A 19,636-nucleotide genomic window follows, 5' to 3' on the forward strand; every position below is an offset into this window, starting at 1 on the left:
TTTCATAGCTTATGTTAAAGTTGTCACTAGATTGATATTTTCGGTATAATGCATTTTAATTTTTTTTTTCCCTTCACAGAAACGATAGATAATTCCCAAGGAGCTTACCAAGAAGCATTTGATATAAGCAAGAAAGAGATGCAACCCACACACCCAATCCGCCTGGGGCTGGCTCTTAACTTTTCTGTATTTTACTATGAGATCCTTAATAACCCAGAGCTTGCCTGCACATTGGCTAAAACGGTAAGCTGTGTGCCCTGGAAGTATACCCTTCTTGGCTAAGGTTATTTACAATTCTGACTTTCTTAAATTCTGGATATTTTTCTTAAGTATGCAAAGATGATCTTGATAATTAATATGGAGAGCTCCTTTTTTTTTTTTTTTTTTAACATCACAACCACCTATTGTTATCCCTCGTGACACTACCTTCCTTAACAGTGATTGTAAGTAGTAGTAATCTGACTAAAGAGTGTATTGGTCATAGTGACCTTATATAAGTATCAAAAACTTGAAGAAGGAAATGTGAAAGATTTGAATCATTGCTTGCCAGGTTTAGTTGCTGGGATAGCTGCATTAGCCATATTCCTTAGTGTCTTGCTGTGGGAGAGGACAGAGAGTTTTTGCAAATGTCGGTAAAATGCTAGTTCTTGCGGGTGAGACATTAAGCATTGCTTAATGTGAGAGAACCATGAGGTCAGGTACAGAGAGCTTTATAGCTTTCAGGTTATCCGGGTAAGTACTTACACTGAGCATCAGGGAGTGATTCCATTGAAGTATTGCTAATTGATAGTAGAACCTAAAGTGAATGGTGACCTATTGTATAGAAATGGATTATAATTGTAGAGTAACCGGTTTCTGTCAGCATGTGTTGCTTACCTTGGATATCAATATCTATCAGGCATTCGATGAAGCCATTGCAGAGCTTGATACATTGAATGAAGACTCATACAAAGACAGCACCCTCATCATGCAGTTGCTTAGAGACAACTTAACAGTGAGTTGTTTGCTTTCTCCAATTTTCATTCCTTTTCAGGAACAAAAGTATTTGTATTTAACTTAGGGCTCCCTGTCTTTGGGGTAGCTATGTAAGAGTTGAAGTCTGAGAACACGGCCCTTCGTGCCCAGTTCTGCATGTGTAGATTCAACCAGCTGCAGCCTCTGCCAGACCTGACCACTTGTGAAGGGGCAAAGGGGGGACCCCCTAACAGAGAGGCAATAAAGAAGTTTACCTGTTTTCCTTTATACTTATATCCCATGCTAAGATGACTTGCGAATGATTAAGAGATGAGTTAAAATTCAGGAGGATATGCGTAGCTTGTATGCAGATACTGTGCCTTTAGTTTTTGTTATTGTTGGGTTTTGTTTTCGTTTCGAAGACAGGGTCTGAGTTGCTGTCCTTCTACTCCTGCCTCCTGAGTAGCTGGGACTATAGGTGTATATAACTGTGCCTGACTTTATAGGATGGGCTAGGAATTGAACCTGGGCCTCTGCCTGCTGAGTAGCAGCATCACCCAACCTGCACTACTGTGATTGGGCTCTCTGCCATTTCATACAAGGGACTGGACCATCTGGAGATTTTAGTATCCACATGGGGTCCTAGAATCATTCCTCAATGGATACTGAGGATTGGCCGTAGGCAGATTTTCAAATTGAATAGGTATTTTGTCAGACTCTTCCTGAGAAGTTCTGGAGGCCGTAAGAACTCAGACGCTAACCATTGCTTTTCCTTTGGGACGAAGCTGTTGATAAATCATATTAATTTAGAGAGCTTATGTAATTTCAGTATTTTCTTTGTTTAGGTAAGTTAGCCATAGCTAGTTAGAGGCTAAATAAATATTTAGGCTTTCCTAAAATCATACGAAACACCTTATTCTAAGAAAACTTTAATTCCTGAATTGGGCATAATAGTTGATAAACATTTGTTCTAAAGTATTTGGTAAGGAGTAAACTTACACTTGAATTTATTTCACCTCTGCTTCTAGACTGAAGTCTCTGTTTTTGTCTTTTCCTTTTGTTTTTCTTTCTACTTCATGGCTAGGCAGTTGATAGAGGAAGTAACCAAGAAACGGTATAGCTGGGATCAGGACGTGGTATAATGACTATGTTGCTGGACTCCCATGTAGTTGACTGCAGTTCAAGTCCCGGACTCGGTGGCTTAAACTCACGCTGGGTGCCTGTGCGTGTGTTCCCAAGATCCTGAGAGGAGAAGGGATTGCGGCATGGCCATCCCCCCTGGGGGGTGATTTCTGTCTTTCTGTCTTTCGGTCTCTTTCTGGTGGATGCATGTGCCCTATAGCAAAAACCTCTCCCATAAAAATAATAAAATAATAAAAAAATAGAAAAGGTACAGCTTAAACCGTAATATAAGTTTATGTAAATGTAGTATTCTAAATCTTGGACTTAATAGAATGTAAAAAAAAAAAAAAGGGATACATCATTTAACATAAATGTAGTTCTCTTGAACGTCTAGTTTGGTGCTTTATTTTTTACTAGATACGATTTTATTTTATTGATTGTAGTTTTGCTATAATGCGTGTGCTCTTGCCAAAGAGAGAAAGATAAAGAGAGGGAAAGTGAGAAATCATTCTCCTGAAGGTATAGCCATGCCATTGTTCTTTCTCCTGCATTCTCTCTCTTCTCCAGACTTTGGGCATGCACACACACACACACACACACACACACGCGCGCGCGCGCGTGATCCTCAACCGGCTGGGTCTGGGGCTTGAACTGCTTAGTCAGCCATGTGGGATCCAGCTGCCTTACCCTCCATTCTAACTGCTGGACCTATGTAGAATTTTTTTGTTTTTAAATAATACTATATCTTTTGAACTTTGCTGAATACAAAAATTATGAATCTACTAAAAAAGAAATTATGAGGATGCCTCATTTTTAGCCATGAGATATCCTTGAGGGACCAAAAGAATGATTGGCAAATAGCTAGTTCTCTAGAAGAACAAAGTGTGTAATTATGCCTCTTCTCAGTCTTTAAGAGCTACCCAATTTTTTCTTTAAATTTTGCCAGAGGTTTTGTGCACTGACCAGAAAGATAGGGTGCCAGTAAGGGGGCTGAGAAAGCTCCATCCATGGAGGATGTTCTTGCCACAATCCCTTCTCTTTCATTTTTCCCTCCCTCCAAGATTCTGGGCTCACATACACACTTGCCTAACTTGGTTTCTAAGCTGCCAGGTCTGAGACTAACCACACAGTTGGCCGCGTGGGATCCCGCCACCTTAACCACCAGGTCATGGACTGGCCCCTAGAGCTCCTTTTAACTGGTTTTGTTTTGTTTTCTCTCGTGGAGATAGCTCTTTGAGGGGTTTTGTTTTATTTATTTTAGTATCTTAGCAATAGCTTAAAGATGATGTAAAATTCTTTTTTGTGTTTTTCGTTCGTTTTATGTTTTTTGGCTTTTTTCTTTTAAAGATTTTTGCTATAGGGTGCATGCTCTCACTGGCGAGATAGACAGAAAGCAAGAAATCACCCCCCGGGAGGATAGCCACACCACAGTCCCTTCTCCATTCTCCTCAGGATTTTGGCCACACTCACCTGCACCTGGTGTAAGTTTTAAGCTGCGATCAACTGTGCAGGAGTCCAGCGACATAACTATTACGCCATCTGCTGGTCCCAAAATTGCCTTGTAGCTTTTCTAAAATTGCTAGCAATGCCTTGGATTACAGTCAATAAATCTTTTTTTTTTTTTAGCTATAGGGCGCGTGTGCTTGCCAGAGAGACAGAAAGCGAGAAATCACACCCCACCCCAACCCCAGGGGGGATGGCCATGCCGCATTCCTTCTCCTCTCAGGATCTTGGGCACGCACGCACGCACATGTGCCCGGTGTGAGTTTCAAGCCACCGGGTCCAGGACGTGAACCATGGTCAACTACATGGGAGTCCAGCCACATAGCCATTATGCTAACTGTTGGTCCCTATAGTCAATAAATCTTGAGTGTTCCTCCTTTACTTCTTTCACCGTATGATTGGAGTGATCCTTGAAGGTCAGTTGTATTCATTTTAGCATCCTGCCTAAATCAAGAGCCCTTCTGGACATACGCATGCACACATTCCTACTTCCCTGTAGCCATCACTCATACGTAACTGGAGCAGCACAAAATAAGTCTGCCTTTTTTCCTGTTTGTTAGCCCTATGTGAAGACATGCTTGGAAAACTGCCATGACTGTGCTTTTTCCCTTCCTATAAAAATGTTCTGCCTACAAGCCTCGTAAATTATGTTGTAATAGTGCTTTCAGAAACCAGGGCTGGCCTGGCCCTATAGCCTAGTGTTAAGTGGAACCAGGCTGACTATAGTTCGAATCCAGGTCCTGGTGACTTGCAAAACTGGCAGGTTGTGTAAATTCTAAGTACATTCTAAGACAAGGATTACAACTTGACCATGCTTCGTTGTGTCTCGTAGTCTGTCTCTCTCTCTGGCACACACACTTTCAGGCAATTATTTTTTTTAAAAAAAGCACTGAGCTGTTTGCAATGGAGAGAGCAGTAAATTCTAAGATGGTTTTCCTGCCTATTTTGAAATTATTTTAAAGTAAAAATCTGAAAATGTTTGTCCTTAAGATCTAGCCATGGGGCTGGCAGGTGGAGTGGTGGGTGGTTAGATCCGCTGGACTCCCACATGGCCGAACATGGTTCAAGTCTGGGACCTGGTGGCTTGTTTTTGCCTTCTCTCTTTCTCTCTGGTCAAATTAAAAATAAGTAAATAAATAAAGTTAAATAAAAAATATATTTTTTTAATAAAAGAACCAGCCACTATGGCACACAGATAGTGCCACCATTTAGGAAGGAAGCTAGCAGCCACATGGGAGGACCCAGTTTAGTTCCTAGGTTAAACTGAGCACACAGGGTGTGGCTGTGCACGCCTATAATCCTAGCTAATTGGGATGCTGAGGCAGGGTGGTCACACACATGGAAGGATCCTGTCCCCCAAAAAAAGCACCCATTAGGGCCAGTGCTGTGGACTGGTGCTTAAGGCAGCCTGATCCCTCCTGTTTGAGCCTTGGCCTTAATGGCTTGAGAAACATTCAGGGCGTGCATATGCATGCATGCCAAAAATTCCAACAGGGTGGAGAAAAGAGCAGAAGTGATTGCAGGGTGACCATTCCCACAAGGGCATCCTTTTCCCCTCTCCCTCTCTTGGGCCAGGGGATGCATGGTAGTTAAGGCAGCTGGAACCCACAAGGCCAACAGCATGATTTGAGCCCAGAAACTGGTGACTTGAACAATATTTCAGGCACATGTGCGTGCCTGCATGCCCAAAATCCTGAGAGGAGAATGAAAAAGGGGGGACTGTGGTGTGGCCACCCCCTACCCCGGGGGTGTGGGGTGCTCTCACTTTCTGTCTAGTAAGCGTGTGGCTGTATGGCAAAACTAAAATTAAAAACAAAAAAACCTGTCTCTTTCCTTCTTCATCTCTCTCTCAAAAAAGAAAATACTTGAATGTTGTATGTGTTTGTGTCATTTTGTAAATGCATAGTGAAAAGTCTGCAAGGATACACCTGGGGAGGGGTGATGACCTTCGAGGTTTTCAGAGGGAAGTATTTTAGTCAAAATCCCTGTCATTCGAGGAATTCACAGTTCTCAGTTACATTTTGATATAACAAGCAGTAGTAACATGATCTTCTTCTTTTTCCAGTTATGGACATCAGACAGTGCAGGAGAAGAATGTGATGCAGCAGAAGGGGCCGAAAACTAGATGCATACAGGGTGTCATCCTCCTTCCCCTCGAGAAACCTTTTTACACGTCTCCATTCCTATTCCACTCGGATTTCCTATAGAAAGAAACCCACTCCTGTGTATGGAATCAGCCGTTTATAGTCTTTTCACATTGCAGCTTTGGGAAACTCCATTCCTTGATTTGTGTTTGTCTTGGCCTTCCTGGTGTGCAGTTCCTGCTGTAGAAAAGTATTAATAGCTTCATTTCATATAAGCATAAGCAATTTCCAAACACTTATGTAGAAAACTAAAACTTATTCGGTATTTAAGTAATCTGAACCAGTTCTGCAAGTGACTGTGTTTTTGTATTACTGTGAAGATATGAAAATGTAGTTAAATACAACTTAAAGAGTGTTCTACATAACTTCTTAATTTCTACATTCCCTCCCTTACTCTCCTTTGGGGGTTTCCTTTCAGTAAGCAACTTTTACATGCTCTTAATATATTCCTTTTTAGTAGGAATCCAGAAGTATTAGATTGAATGGAAAAGCACTTGACATTTCTGGGCTGGGGGTCACATGTTGAAATGCCTCCGATACCATATATTATGGGGGTCAGGTATATTGTGACGACAGGGAGTCTCCTTATTCACTCTTCATTTGCTGCTGTTTAAGTTGACAGTTTCCCTTCCCAATAAAAGTTCACTTACATCTGCCTTTGTAGTTGTGGTATTCACTTTACTGTGTAATAGAAGTAGCATGTTGCTGCCAGAATCCAAGCATCGCTTTTGGCAAATTAAAGTGCATGTCATTTCGTACTACACTAGAAAGGGGAAACCAGCTAAAGTACACACGTCCAAGTCTAAAACTCCAGGACTTTTCCATGCAGATTTGTGCACATGTAAGAGGGTGTCTGGTTTGTCTAGTGATCGTAGAGAGTTGGACTACCATTGTGTGTTGCTAATCATTGAAATGTAGTCAGACAGTGCAGGAGAAGAATGTGATACAACAGAAGGGGCCGAAAACTAGATGCATACAGGGTATCATGTGAAAATGTCATGCCCTATGGTAACGAGAGAGAGTAACATAAAATAAAATGACATTTTATAAACCATTTACTATGGCTTTGTAACTATTGCATACCCAGGTTTTAAGGGACAGCGGAATTTCCTACTTTGTGAGGTTTATTGATACTTCCCTTTTATCTTAATGTGAAATGTAGTCGTGATACCTTTTTTCTGCTTTGTGATACACTTGTTTTAGGGATGCCTGGAAATGTGCAAAATTGAATTACATTTCTTAGACTGTTTTACCGTAGATCAGTTTCATGGGCCATTTTTTCCTCAGATGTAAATGATATCTGGTTAAGTGTTATATGGAATAAAGTGGACATTTTAAAACTAGAAAAGCTAACTATGTCATTGTGACTACCTTGCTGGTGTTAGAATTGTGCTTCAGAGGATATTCAAACAGAATATATAATTTTTTGTATTGAGAAATGATTTTTAAGTCTGAAGGTAAAGTGAAAATTTTAGCTATGTAGGATTACTCAATATTGCTTAAGTTATGAATAGGAAAGGCTTTATTTACACATGATTTGTTTTTGGTGGGGAATGAAAAGGCAGAATGCAATAGAACCTACTGGGTAGAAACTACTAAAATAAGATTAATAGGACTAGGGACCAGCAGTTAGCTATGGCTATGTCGCTGGACTCCCATGTAGTCTACCGCGGTTCATGTCCCGGACCCAATGGCTTAAAACTCACGCCAGGCGCGTGTGCGTGCATGCCCAAGATCCCGAGAGGAGAACGGAGGAGAAGGGATTGCGGTGTGGCCATCCCCCCTGGGGGATGATTTCTTGTTTTCTGTCTGTCTGGCGAGTGCATGCGCCCTATAGCAAAAATTAAAGAAAGATTAATAGGACTTTAGTCCCCTCCAAATTTAAATCAGTAGGGCATTACTTTTCTAAATAAAAAATTTCAATAAAAATCTTTAGTGCTTAAGGAGATCTGGTTCCAGGGATTGAGTTGTGGCTGACCCATAGGCACATGTATGTGCTCACCCAGTATCCTGACCGATTGGAGGAGTAGAGGAAAAAGGAGTACGGTATGACCACATCTCACTGGGAATGCTTGACACATGTGCCCTCTAGCAATTTTTTAAAAAGGAACTTCTCAATAATACATTCAGAAAATGAAGGTCGAGGGACCAGCAGTTGGTGTAACGACTGTACTCTCATGTAGTCGACCGTGGTTCGAGTCCCAGACCCGGTGGTTTAAACTCACTCCAGGTGTGTGTGTGCGCACATGCCCAAGATCCTGAGTGGAGAATGGAGGAGAAGGGATTGAGGTGTGGCCATCCCCCCTGGGAGGCGATTTCTTGTTTTCTATCTCTCTGTCTCTGTCTTTCTGGCAAGCACATGTGCCCTATTGCAAAAACCTCTCCAAAAAAAAAAAAAGAAAATGAAGGCAGGGGCTGGCAGGTGGCATGGTGGTTAAGGGTGCTGGACTCCTACATGGCCAACTACAGTTCAAGTCCTGGACCTGGCGGCTTGCTTTCTTTCTCTTGCTCTATCCCTCTCTGGTCAAATTTAAATAATAAATAAATATAGTTACATAGTTCTTTAAAAAAAAAAGTCAATATTAAAAGAAAATGAAGGCTTTACATCATATTTCTCTAGTAAGTTTTCTTTTTTTAAGTGAATCCTCAAGTAATCTTCAGTAAGGAAATAAGCATTTATAACCCAGTACTATTTAACTTTCTGTAACCAATATTACATACATGCTCAAGTTTCAGTATAGTGGGAAGGCCCTTAGCCAGCATCCCAGGCCATTGCCACCAGCTGGCAGGGTCTAACCTTGTGCCAGCATTTTTATTTAATCCTTTAATAGGGTACTTTCAAAGCATCTTTGTAAGTATAATTAAATTTTATAATAGATGTTCCGTTTTATTTTTGCCAGAGGGCACATATGGTCCCCAAAGAAAGAAAACAATTCCCAGGTGACGTGGTTACTCCACAGTTCTTTCCTGCATTCATTCAGCCTGCTGAGATTTTGGGTGCACACACACTTCCACCTTGTGTGTTTTTCAAGCCACCAAGGCTGGGATTCGCACCGTGGTGACTTACGGGTGGAGAAGCAAGCACAGTTCATAGTATTTCCTAAGACCTGGGTCTCACAGCCAAGTAAGTAATGGTGCCAGGATTTGAATGTGTGCAATTCTACTTAAAAGGTATTGTGCTAGGCTGTCCATATTTTTTGGAGATTAAAACAGTAATACTTGACCAGTGTTGTTTTAAACTCTAGGTTCTGACTATTAGGAAATAGTGTCATAGCCAGCTGCCTTTTTTTTTTGTTTTTTTTTTTTTAAAGCGGAAGGGAAAATACATAGTGTGTTAGAGAGGTAGCATTTTGTGAAACCTGTTTCATTTATACATATATGTAAACACGAGGTTGTGATGGAGCTGATTTCAAATGAGTTTGAAAACCATTTCTCTAGATGGTTAAAGGTTTCTTTGTATTTCATGTCCTAGGACTGTAAATGGGTGGTAATTTTACTATTGTGAATAATTCTAGTGGCGTTTCGTGAAAGCCTGTTGGATCCTTCCACCTACAACATTGTGTCAGTGGGAAGGAACAGTCTATACTCTCATGTGTGAGTATGAGCAGTGAATCTGTTGATGCCCCTTAAAAAGAGGACTTCTGGGACCAGCAGATGACGTAATGGTTACGTTGCTGGGCTACCCATAGTCAACCATAGTTTGATTCCCGGACCCAGTGGCTTAAAACTCATGACAGGCATGTGTGTGTGTGCACGCCCAAAATCCTAAGAGGAGAAGGGATTGTAGCTTGGCCATCGCCCTGGGGGAGTGATTTCTCTCTTTCTGTCTCTTTGGCAAGCACATGCAGTCTGTAACAAAAATCTCTTAAAAAAAAAAAAGGATTCACTTTATTGAGGATGACACTCTTCTTACACAAAGCTGTAACGATTATGTAGAGATTACCTTTTTTAAAAAGAATTACTTTATTTAACTTTTTTTTATTTGACCAAGGAGGTGCAGAGAAAGAGGGAAAGTGAGAAAGCAAGCCACCAGGTCCAGGGTTTGAACTGCCGTTGGTCATGTGGGATTCCAGTGTCCCCAACCACTACGCCATCTGCCGGTCCCAGAAATTACTTCTCTTTTGTCTTTGGACACTTTCTGCAACATATCACAGTCTTGGTCTAGAACTGACAGGGAAGTATTTAAGCCACTGAAGTCATGGCAGAGTTAGGGTGTACTCACCCAGCAAAGAAGCCTATTTAAGACTTTCATGGGATACAAATATTGAGGTTGAAACTGGGTTGAGGGCCAGCTGGTGGTGTGGTGGTTAAGGGCACTGGACTCCCACGTGGCCGACTGTGGTTTAACTTGTTTTCTTACTTTCCCTCCCTCTCACTCTATCCCTCTCTGGTCAGATTAGATATGAATTAATTAAAGTTCAATAAAATAATTATTTTTTGGAGAGGTTTTTTTTTTTTTTTTTCTATAGGGTGTGTGTGCACTTGCCAGGAAGACAGAGACAGAGAGATAGAAGGCAAGAAATCACCCCCCGGGGGGATGGCCACACCACAATCCCTTCTTCATTCTCCTCTCGGGATCTTGGGCACACACGCCCAGTGTGAGTTGAAGCCACTGGAACTGGGACTCCACTGGATCTGGGACTCGAACCGCGGTCGGCTATATGAGAGTTCAGCGACATAGCCATTGCGCTAACTGCTGGTCTCAATGAAATAATTATTTTTAAAAAAGAAAAGAAAGAAACTGGGTTGAGCCCTGAGTTAAAAAATCAGGCAGTCCAAGAAAGGCCTTCCTATTTATTAGGGCATCGGGAAGGTCATGACATATTTTTCTCTGCAAAAAATGCATCGTAACTTTCCCCATGACCCATACTATAAGTTCCTAAATTTTTTCATTTTAGCCTAAACGGAGATTCCTCTGAGAAGTATCGGATTCTCCTCCAATGCTTGTAAAAGGTTTAAGATTGTCAGGTAAGCTGTAGATTTTAAGATTGACTTGCTGATTCAGACAAGTGAAATCGTATACAGTAGGCCTGTTTGCTTGTGGTACTGAGTTGTAAGCTGCTTGGTTCGTCTCATTCTGATCTTTGCTCTCTTGCTCGTCTGTCCTACTGGAGATAGTGACTTCCACTGTGAGTGAATCTACTCGGATTGTAGTTTGTCGTGATTAACTTGTAATAGGAATTTGCCCATGGGTTTAAAAATCACTTATTTTCCCTTCTGTGACAGTTTACAGTTGGGGGTATGTAGGTAACTACAATGTTGAAAATGAGAAAAGATTTTTTATTTTACGTTTTTGTCATAGGGCACATGTGCTCACCAGAGAGAGAGAAGAGAGGGGAAAAGTGAGAAGCCCCCCCAACCCCCAGGAAGGATGGCCACAATCCCTTCTCCCCCGCTTTCCTCTTGGGATTTTGGGCACACATGCCTGGTGTGTTTTTCAAGCCACCAGGTCTGTGACTTGAACTGTGGAGTTGGTCTTGTTGGAAGTCCAGCGCCTTAACCACCAGGCTACCTGCTGGCCCCTAGATTCATTTTAGGCTATAGCAACTTAAGATTGAACCTCAAGAATAGCCTAATTTCCTATTACAGGAGGTGTAGAGGAGGTAAACTACTCAAAGCAGGCTCTGGTCATCCTTCCCGTGTCTGGGTGCATGTCCTGGGAGTTGGCATTCTTTACACTTGTACCCTCATCCACTCATGGCTTCACTGCCCTCCATCTGACCTGAAGAACTTGGTCCCTTGCAGGAGTCCTGTCTTGAGGCTCATTTTCTGCTGACAACTCAGGTTTCTTTTTTACCCACCTGTATCTTTAAATATAGACCCAGTCTGTCAGCTGTTCTTGATTTACGGTGCTCTTTGAGCTGTTCTGGAACTTTGTAAGAACCTTGGAGGATTCACTGGAAAGATTTTTCAAAGACCACTGTGTTCCGAGATTGGTTGGGTGGCAGCACCACAGAGAGCTAGGAATGTTAACGGGCTAAGCTTACTGGCCGTTTCTGCAGCTAGACTTCACTGTTCCCACAGCTGCCTGTGTGACGACGAGGTGGTCTGTTGGTGGAAAGAGGGCCAGCCCAGAAGTCAGCCATCTGGTTTCCACTGTCCGTCCTTCCTGAGTGCCGTCGGGAATCGGACTACACTAGTAGTCAAACTTCCAGCACCACTCCTGTATAGCTGGCCCTTGTTTCTCTTGATTTCAGTTTTGCCTAGAGAAGGCAGACCACCTGTCCTGTCCATGAGCGTGTGTGAAGTGGGGAATATCCATAGTGGGACACTGAGCTGGGAAATGAGTGAGCAGGACAGCCTAATTTCGGAACTAGAAAGTTCTAACAAAACGAGTTTTGTGGATAAGAACCACACTGAGCAGGCCTATTGCCCTAGATTCCCAAGGACATAGACACAAAAAGAATATGACAGTGTGACTTGGGAATGCACAATTTAAAAAAAACTATTAAGCAATGATTTTACTTCTAATTAGCATTCACTGATGGAATACAGTGGGGAAAGGTCACTCTTGAAATAAGAAAAATCAGGACCCAGAAAGTAAGTGCCAAGAAATGCCTTTGTTTCTCTTTGGTCAAGAATGAACTGTTAGTGATCAGCAGTGCCTTCAGGCCAGAGTTCTCAGTCTTTAATATCTATCAGTCACTAGGAGGGTTTTCTGACCCACACGTGAAGTTTTTGATTCAGTGAGGCTGAGGGAGGGTCTGAGAGCTTAATTCTTAACAACTTCCTAGGTGAGGTGGGTGCTGCTGGACCTGGGTGTTTGAGAACAACTTCAGTGAATCCTGCATAGTGAAGGCTGAGGTGAAGAGGCCAGTTTCACCAGGGGGTAGTGAAGTTAGCTGGAGGATTCTGGGTCTGGAACCAGGACACTTGAAGTTGGACCTTTGGAAGGAGTCAAATTTTGTCTGAAATTAATGCGTGAAGACCTTCAAGCTTTTGCCACTATGATTAATTGGGTCATACAGTAATCTTCCCTTTGACCCCCAGTGGTTGCCTGAACCCACAGATGGTACCAACCCCTGTGTAGTATTTACTTACTAAGGGGTAGGGAGTGTATACAGCCTGGGTACTCTGGACAAAGGGGTGACTCACATCACAAGATCTCATTCTGCTCAGGACAGCCTGCAAATTACAACTTAGGAATTGTGGGGCCAGCAGGTGACATAGTGGCGAAGGTACTGGACTCCTACATGGCTGACCACAGTTTGATCCCTGGACCCAGCAGCTTGAAAATCGCTCCGGGGGACCAGCAGTTAGCATAATGGCTATGTCGCTGGACTCCCATGTGGTCGACTCTGGTTCGCGTTCTGGACCCGGTGGCTTAAAACCCACGCCAGGCATGTGTGTGTGCGTGCCCAAGATCCCGAGAGGAGAATGGAGGAGAAGGGATTGTGGCGTGGCCATCCCCCCTGGGGGGTGATTTCTCGCTTTCTTGCGCTGTTGGTGAGCCCCCCCCCCCTATGGCAAAAACCTCCCAAAAAAAAAAAAAAAATCGCTCCGGGTACATGTGCGTGTGTGCCCAAAATTCTGAGAGGAGAATGGAAAAGGGATTGAGGCCCAGTCATCCCTCCTGGTGGTACAGTGGGGGTGAGACTTTTCCTCTCTGCCTCTCTAGCTCTGGCAAACACACAAGCCCTATGATAAAAACTTAAAAAACAGACAAAAAAATAGGTATTATTTCTGAAGTTTTCCATCTAATGTTTTCAGACCACAGCTGGCCACAGCTAACAATCTACAGAAAGTGAAAGCACAGGTAAGGAGGGACATCGAGTATGCAAACTGCACCAGAGTGTTCCATGTTAACTCCGTTTGTGTCCCTCCCAGTTACTGCCCATGATGTATCTGTATTAAAGTAAAAATTGCGTTTTACTCTAGTCCTGGCCAGGCACATTTCAGATTTTCAAGACAAGACACCAAGGGGATCAGTTAGAACAATGGATTGACTGGGATCTGGCTGGCTGTTGGATATGAGGTCAGAGGTCTGTTCAGGATTGGTGCAGGGTCAGTGGTGATGGGAGATTGACCTAAAGTTGGAGACAGGAAGGCAGGGGGATAGCCCAGCAATGGCAGGAGGCCAGAATCTGCTTGTTTGGCCATCACGTGAGCTGACTGATGGCTGAGAGGTCATGTGAGTCAAACTGGGGGCCCAGTTCTATTGCATTAGGACATTTGAGTTCATTGTCCATTCCTACTTACCAGTCTGCCCAGTTCCTAAATTGTTGATTAAAGGCAAAATAAGGGGCTGGCAAGTGGCACAGTGGCTAAGGGCACTGGACTCCACATGTCCAACTGTGGTTCTCACAGATTGGTGACTTGCTTTCTTACTTTCCCTCTTTCTCTTGCTCTGTTCCTTTCTGGTCAAATTAAAATAAAGTTAAATAAAAATAATACTTTTTTTTTTTTAAAGGGCAAAAATAAAACATGAACAAGTTTTTTTTTTTTTTTAAATAGATTTTTTGCTATAGGGCACATGCTCACCAGAGAGTCAGAGAGAGAGAAAGCAAGAAGTCACACCCCTCCGCCAGGGGTTGGCCACACCGCAATCTCTTCTCCATTCTCCTAAGATTTTGGGTATGCATGCACACACACACAGTGTGAGTTATAAATCACCAGGTCCAGGACTTGAACTGCTGTTAGGCACATGAACCCAGCACTCTAACCACGCCACCTGCTGCCCCAACTTCTTTTTTAAAAGACACCAGGAATAACACATAGGCATTTTGTACCGTGTTGTGCTGACATATTAAGTTTCCTTTTAAGGTTCAGGGCTATAGAACAAGGATCAGTGAAGCACCATCTCAGAGAACCCACAAGTACTCTTGTTCTTACATAAACTGATGATAGATTAAATAGTGAACAGAATAGCCAAGTAACATCCATGCCTTGGTTAGCCACCTACTGTATCTTCAGCCTTGTGTATGGCAACAGGTCTTGGAGACTCAAAAGGGCTGGCTGGCCTCACCTCCCAATTTAATAGTTTGGGTTGGCAATGAAGACATGAGACACAAAACATATCAAAATAGAGTCACATTGTAGAAATCCACATCCAGTCAGTGAATGAGATGCATGCACTGCAGAGAGAAAGGTCCGAGTTTGGGAACGGGAGAAAGCACAACCTGGAGAAGTGTGAAAAAGTAGGATGATCCAAATCTTACAGTATGTTTGGGGCCAACAGGTGGCATGGTGGTTAAGGGTGCTGGACTCCCACATGGCCAACTGCAGTTTGAGTCCCGGACCTGGCCACTTCCTTTCTCACATTCTCTTTCTCTCTGTCCCTATCTGATCAGATTAAGTAAAGTTAAGTGAAATAATTTTTTAAGAAACAAATCTTAACAATATGTTGTCCAAGGTTTGTTTGTTTGAACCACCTGCTAATGAAGAGCTCTTGATGTTACAGTAATTTTTTTTTTGAGTTTTTTGCTATAGAGTGCATGTGCTCGCCAGAAAGACAGAAAAAGCTAGAAATCACCCCCCCAGGGGGGATGGCCACACCCCAATCCCTTCTGCATTCTCTTCTCGGGATATTTGGCACAAACGCACACAGCGTGAGTTTAAGCCACCGGGTCTGGGACTTGAACTGCAGTCGATTACATGAGAGTCCAGCGAAATAGCCATTACCACTGCTGGTCCATTCTTCTGGGCTCTTGGGCATGCACATTCGTGCGCCCAGCGTGATTTTGAAGCTAACAGGTTGGGGATTCGAACTATAGTCAGCCATGTGGGAGTACGGTGATGTAACTGCTATGCCATCTGCTGGTCCCATGTGACCCAGTCTCTTTAGCCACCACACCATGTGTGACTGCCTGCCAATCTGTACTCTCAGACTAGGCCAATGAATAGATAGTAATGTCCCCTGAGGCAGCTGCTTTGTGCTCTGGCTCTTTGGGATGACCAGTCCCTTAGAAGCTAAGCACAGAAGCGCACAGTGACCACTGCCAAATAAGCCATTTGTCACAAGGCAGTAATGTGACTCTGTGATGCCAGACCTGCAGGGAAGGTCCTGGCTTCATGTCCTGAGGCTTCTCTGTACATGCTAGGTGTGCAAGGGCAGAAGTGGGAGATGAAAGGCCCCCTGCGCAGGCTGCACTCCCTCATGCGGCATGCATCGTGTCAGCACGTGGAAGCAAGAGTGCTGATTCCGTAGTCTAGCTTTTTCTTTTTTTTTTTAAAGAGACTTTTTTGTTTTATCAGACAGAAAAAGAGGGGAAGTGAGAAAGCAAGTCACCTGGTCCAGGACTCAGACCATGGTCGGCCATGTGAGAAGACAGAGACAGAGAAAGAAAGTGAGAAATCAGCCCCCAGGGGGGATGGCCATGCTGCAATCCCTTCTCCTTCACTCTGCTCTAGGGATCATGGGCACGTATGCACACACACCCAATGTGAGTTTAAGCCACGGAGTCTTGAAACTCAAACAGTGGTCAACTATATCGGAGTCCAGCAACATAGCCATTATGCCAACTGCTGGTCCCAGGTAATTATTTTTTTAAAGAATTATTTTAACTCTGGGGCTGGCTGATGGCATGGTGGTTGAGGGTACTGGACTCCCACATGGCCAACCGTGATTTGAGTCCCAGACCTGGCAGCTTGCTTTCTCACTTTCCTTCTCTCTGTCCCTCTGTAGTCAAATAAAGTTCAAAAAAAGAATTATGTAATTTTATCTATTGACTCACTTAATTTGATCAGAGATAGACAGAGAGGGGGAAAGTAAGAATGCAACCCACCAGGTCCAGGACTTGAACCATGGTTGGTCATGTGGGAGTATCCAGCACCTTAACTACCATGCCACCTGCTTGCCCCCAAATTAGATAATTTTTTAAAATACAGATTTTTAAAGTTTCTTTCAGGGGTGTGAGAGACATAGACAGGTATCTCTCACAGTTTTGCCATCCTCCCAGCCAGCCAGGTTCACAGGTGTGCCCCCTGTGTTCAGGTTGACCTGGGATCCTAAGTCAGGGTTCTCCCATATGGCTCTAGTGTCACACAGCCTGCCCTAGCAACACCCTACTACTTGCACCAGTGCAGATGGTCCTACTCATTTATTTTTATTTTTTAGCTATTTAACTTTATTCATTTGACCAGAGAGGGACAGAGTGAGAGAGAAAGCAAGCCGCCAGGTCTGAGACTTGAACCATGGCAGACCACGTAGGAGTCCAACACCCTTAACCACCACGGGTACCTGCCAACCCCACACTATTTATCCTAATTAATGCTGTGAAAAGAACCATTTCAGGTGATAAGAATTTAGGATCCAGTGAGTTTGCGTATTTTTTGAAAAGGTGATAGTGGCTGTGTAACAGAATAGCCCTAGATTAAGAGTTTAGGACAACAAACATTTCTTACAGTGCAGTTTCATTCGGGTTCAGGAATCTGGGAGCGGCTGAGTAGTACTCTGGCTGTAGATCCGGGGCTGCAGTGATTGCTTGCTTAGGGCTGGAGAATTCTTCTAAGCTCACTCCTGTCATCTTTGGCAAGTCTCAGCCTTGCTGGCTGTTGATGGGTGACCTCAGGTCTCTATAGATTTCCTGAGTGTCTTCACAACAGGAAAGCTGGTGGAAGTGTGTGTGATCCGAGAGAACAAGCTAGGAAGAGCACCTAAAATGGAAGACACGGGCTCTTATACCCTCATATCATCACTTTAAAAAAATCACACTCTCCTCCCCGAGCATGGAGGATGGCTACTGCCGAAATCCCTTCTCTTGGGATTTTGGGCATGCAGGCACACAGGGCGGGGCTGGTGGTGTCAGGCTGCCAGTTCTAGGTTTCACATGGCAACCAGCCATATGGGATCCAGCCATCTTAACCACCACACCACCTGTGTCTGGCCTATACCATCACTTCTCTGTGCTGTTAGTCACACAGAGCAACCCTGGTCCAGTGTGGAAGGGCACTGACAATGTTAACAGGAAGCAGGGATCACTGGGGACCATCTTGGAGGCCAGATACCACACAGCTATCAAATTGCTTCAGTACTTATATCCCATTAGAAAACCTTCTATTGACTTGCTAGTTCTATTAGTTCTACTAGTAGTCTGTTTTCTACCCTCTGTGTCCCTCTTACTATGGTCTTCCATCTCTCCCAGGTATTGCTCATTTGTCTTGACATTGATAAGTGAAAAGTTAACTGAATCGAAATAATCTGGGTCCTCATTTGTGACTAGGGAAGATTAGTTGAAACCTGAACTGTCTCTGGTAACAGGACTTCAGTTGTAAGAAAATGGATAAGGAGCTCTAACTTCTTTTCAATGGCATTTATTTTTTTTTAAAGAATGGCTTATTATTATTTAATTTGATCAGAGATGGGGGAGTGGGAGGAGAGTGAGAAAACCACCAGGTCCAGGACTTGAACTGTAGTTATCCATGTGGGAGTCCAGTGCCTCAACCAGCACGCCACCTGCTGGCCCCTGCATAGTATTTATTAAACAGACAGCTAAGTAAAGGAACTACAAGTAACACCAAAAAATATAATCCAGTCTCCTAAAGTTATAGACCTGAGAATATGGTGTCCGGATGCTCAGAGAAAAAAATGTCATATTGTATGCCAAAAAAATTATACACAACTCTCACACTTTTATAGAATTTTTCAAAATTGTATTTTTTTTCAAGTCACCGGGTCAGGGACTTAACTATGAAGTCAACCGTGTGGGATTCAGCTGCCTTGACCACTAAGCCATCTGGCTGGCCCTGTAAATTGTATTTTTTAAAAGATTTATTCATTCATTTTTAATTTGATGAGACAGAAAGCAAGCCATCATGTCCAGGACTAAAACTGTGGTAGGCCATGTGGGAATGTCCAGTTTCTTGATCATGCCACCTACTGGTCCCCTAAATTGTATTTTTTTTAAAAAACAGTCGTGTACTATTTGGCAAGATGAAATTCTGTTTTTTAATTTGTTAAAGGGCACACATGCTCCCCAAAGGCAGAAAGGGAAAGAAAGCACCCCCAAGAGGCATGGATGTGCCAATCCCTTGTCCATCCTGTCAGGATTTGGGAGCATTCAGACACTTATTCACATATGATGCCTTTCAAGTTCAAGGGCTGGAACTGGAACTCTAGTCAGCCATGTGGGATCTAGCCCTCTTAGCCTCCAAGGTACTGCCTGGCTCTAGGAATCTCATTAAGCATCCAGAAGAGAAAGACTAAAAGTCTCTACTGATAGCTATTCTGAGCCAGCCTGAGGGATTACCTAAGAAAGTTCATCTGTGTAATTAGACCATCTTTGTTCCCTTGCAATTTGTCTCTCACCTTTCTGTACCTTGTTGGTCCCATCCAACTCTAAAAGATAATCATTTACTAACCATTGTCTGAGCATTGGACTCATTCATTTTCCTCTCCCCAGTAAAACGTTAATAATTAGAATATGAGCTACAACGGCTAATGTGTACACACATTAAATAAGCCTGTATCCCTCTTATTAATCTGCATAATGTAGTTTCAGCAAACCTCAGAGGTCTTTGTTCTTACGTCTAGATTAGGAATAAACCTTGAACCTTGACCATAAGTATATTCCTAATAATTTACCTTTTCAGATAAGGGCCGGCCCACTTACACGAGTGGAAAATGTGTCGTGTCCTACTCGTGTAAACTTTAACTAAAATAACGATCCCCACCCAGTGCTGTTAGACCGTTTTATTCAGTGCCATAACCACTCACTAACCTACACAATGCTAAAATTATACACAAAATTGCAAATCAAAATGCCTTGAGTTTCTAGTCTAAGCAAGCTAGATAGACCCTGCGGGGGGGAGAGAATCGTGCGGTGTTGGTGGAGGATGCCAGTCCTGTGCTCAGAGCAAGAGGCAGGTAGGTCCTGGGGCTGAATCTTTCTTTTTTTTTTTTTTTTTTTTATCATCATAATCTTCTTTATATTACATTGGATTACATATAACTTTACAGTGTATTACATTGTTTT

General features: G+C 43.1%; 2 protein-coding genes and 1 long non-coding RNA gene across 3 annotated transcripts in view; 2 read left to right on the forward strand and 1 right to left on the reverse strand.

Moving 5' to 3' along the window:
* YWHAQ (tyrosine 3-monooxygenase/tryptophan 5-monooxygenase activation protein theta) overlaps window positions 1–6,379 on the forward strand; it is a 56,980-nt gene extending 50,601 nt beyond the window's left edge. Inside the window, exons 3-5 of the mRNA XM_006140833.3 lie at window positions 80–243; window positions 899–994; window positions 5,645–6,379. Of these exons, the coding sequence (XP_006140895.1) occupies window positions 80–243; window positions 899–994; window positions 5,645–5,704 (320 nt within the window). The 3' untranslated portion in view covers window positions 5,705–6,379. The remainder of the gene's footprint in view (window positions 1–79; window positions 244–898; window positions 995–5,644) is intronic.
* A 4,824-nt stretch (window positions 6,380–11,203) lies between these two features.
* Window positions 11,204–19,636, reverse strand: part of LOC102497031 (uncharacterized) — a 9,112-nt gene continuing 679 nt past the window's right edge. The window contains exons 2-3 of the long non-coding RNA XR_333345.3: window positions 17,067–17,318; window positions 11,204–12,608 (exon numbers count right to left, since the gene is read on the reverse strand). This is a non-coding gene — a long non-coding RNA (uncharacterized LOC102497031). The remainder of the gene's footprint in view (window positions 12,609–17,066; window positions 17,319–19,636) is intronic.
* ADAM17 (ADAM metallopeptidase domain 17) overlaps window positions 18,948–19,636 on the forward strand; it is a 72,761-nt gene continuing 72,072 nt past the window's right edge. The window contains exon 1 of the mRNA XM_006140832.3: window positions 18,948–19,527. Within this exon, the coding sequence (XP_006140894.1) occupies window positions 19,497–19,527 (31 nt within the window). The 5' untranslated portion in view covers window positions 18,948–19,496. The remainder of the gene's footprint in view (window positions 19,528–19,636) is intronic.

Source organism: Tupaia chinensis, unplaced genomic scaffold (assembly GCF_000334495.1).
Source record: "Tupaia chinensis unplaced genomic scaffold, TupChi_1.0 Scaffold000045_1, whole genome shotgun sequence".
NCBI lineage: Eukaryota > Metazoa > Chordata > Mammalia > Scandentia > Tupaiidae > Tupaia > Tupaia belangeri.